This window comes from Vollenhovia emeryi, unplaced genomic scaffold (genome assembly GCF_000949405.1).
Source record: "Vollenhovia emeryi isolate VEMERY1.0 unplaced genomic scaffold, V.emery_V1.0 DF947179.1, whole genome shotgun sequence".
In the NCBI taxonomy this organism is placed as follows: Eukaryota; Metazoa; Arthropoda; class Insecta; order Hymenoptera; family Formicidae; genus Vollenhovia; species Vollenhovia emeryi.
In genome coordinates this window covers 1-1,731 of record NW_011959187.1, presented here as the reverse complement: position 1 = coordinate 1,731, position 1,731 = coordinate 1, and the positions used below count along the sequence as shown (strand labels likewise).

At 31.1% G+C, this 1,731-nt stretch overlaps 1 protein-coding gene across 1 annotated transcript; it reads right to left on the bottom strand.

The window, feature by feature from the left end:
* Window positions 1–150: 150 nt before the first annotated feature.
* On the bottom strand, window positions 151–774 carry LOC105558586 (the record flags this gene model as incomplete). The annotated part of the gene is made up of 2 exons (XM_012006352.1): window positions 566–774; window positions 151–391 (listed from the first exon to the last, which is right to left on the bottom strand). Coding segments are annotated over exons 1-2 (450 nt in total), but the record flags the coding sequence as incomplete, so codon positions are not given.
* Window positions 775–1,731: the final 957 nt, after the last annotated feature.

The following is a 1,731-nucleotide window of genomic DNA, read 5'->3' as shown; positions in this document are numbered from 1 at the left end:
ACCCTGTATATGTGTGTGTGTGTGTTCGTTATAATCAATATTTAAAAATATTTCAAGAAACAAATTCTATTTTGATAAAATATATTGAATACCTAAACATACCTGGAGATTGTATTCTTACATATGTGTGCAATCAATGGCACCAATTACTTTAGGAAATGCAGCAATTTTAAAAAAATCTCTTTGAGCTTGTAAAATATCTTCTTGTGTTTGTGGTAATTTTACGTAAATATGTGCCAAGGAAGCTATAGCTTCAAATACTCTAACAACTATTCTTGAAACTGTAGATTTGTCCATTCCACCATAGTCACCCATTGTGATCAAAAATCCATTAGTTGCGTAGAAACGTAAAGTAATAAGCAACTGTTGCATTGGTGTAACCAAATTATTTCTAAAAGATTGCAAAATTACTTTTTATTATAATTATAGTAACATATTATAATACACAAATACATATTGTTGTTAACAGACTGTAAAACTGTTACACATTTTACCTTGTAATGCGTGGAACGTGAAAAACATTTCTAACCTATTCATCTCGAACTAATAAGAGTATAACATTTACCTGTTATGTGTATACTTTAGATGATCTTCAATTTGTTCTAATATATTTATAACAGACTGTTTCTCTAACCGAAACATTCTGAAAAAATTTAATTCGTCATATTTTTCAAAATAATTAGCACGTACACGAACATTTCGTGGTATTCCATAAACAATTAAATTGAATGCGTCTAATTCATCATCTTCCAATACATCAAAATCTAAATCCATTTTTTCTACTTCAATAATTAATGCGCGAACCCTAGCTAATACTCCCGGCTTACTCCACGTATTGTAGACCACGTATAATACGCGATAGTGACATAGGACCAATCCGACCAATAAAATGCGATTTATGTTCCTTAAAATCTCTTAAGCGGTACTGAAACCATCGCTTAAAATAAGTGTAAGTTAAGCCATATTAAGTGTCGCTTACACTTTGGTGCAACAAACTTAAAATTTTAAGTCTCACTTAAGGCCGAAATAACGTTGGTGCAACCGGGCCTTAGTCCCAGTCTACAATAGATGATTTAAGCCCTAAGCTTTAAGAAATTGGCCAATCACGGTCAAGTATGAGTCGAATGCGCGACTGTGATTAGTCAATTTCTTAAGGCTTAGGGCTTAAATCTCTATTGTAGACTGGGACTTACCCCTGGTCCACAATCTTGCTTTAAGTAAGTTGTAAGCCTTAAGCCGTAAGAAATTAACCAATCGCAGGTGAGAGTGAGGGGAATAAATGCCTGCGATTGGTTAATTTCTTACGGCTTAAGGCTTACAACTTACTTAAGGGGGGACCCCACCCCTGACACAACGAAATCAGTCTTAACTTTGTGAATTTTTTGTGGGAAAATTAATAACTTTATTGAAAAACTAATTTATAGGTATTATTGTACGTCTTTTATAGTATACTAGAACAATACAAAGCGCGCGCTTCGCGCGCGCCATTGCTCATTTTATATAAAATATATAATAAAATAATAAAAAATAAATAATTAATAATTAATAAATAAAAATAAATTATGTAATTATACATAAAAATATATATATTATGCTGAAAAAGTAATAATTACTTTATAAATTAAATATAATAATTACCATTTAACTATAAATAAAACATTCATATTTGCAATATTATCTGTATACAATATACTACACATAGACACATACACACTCTCTCTCTCTCTCTTT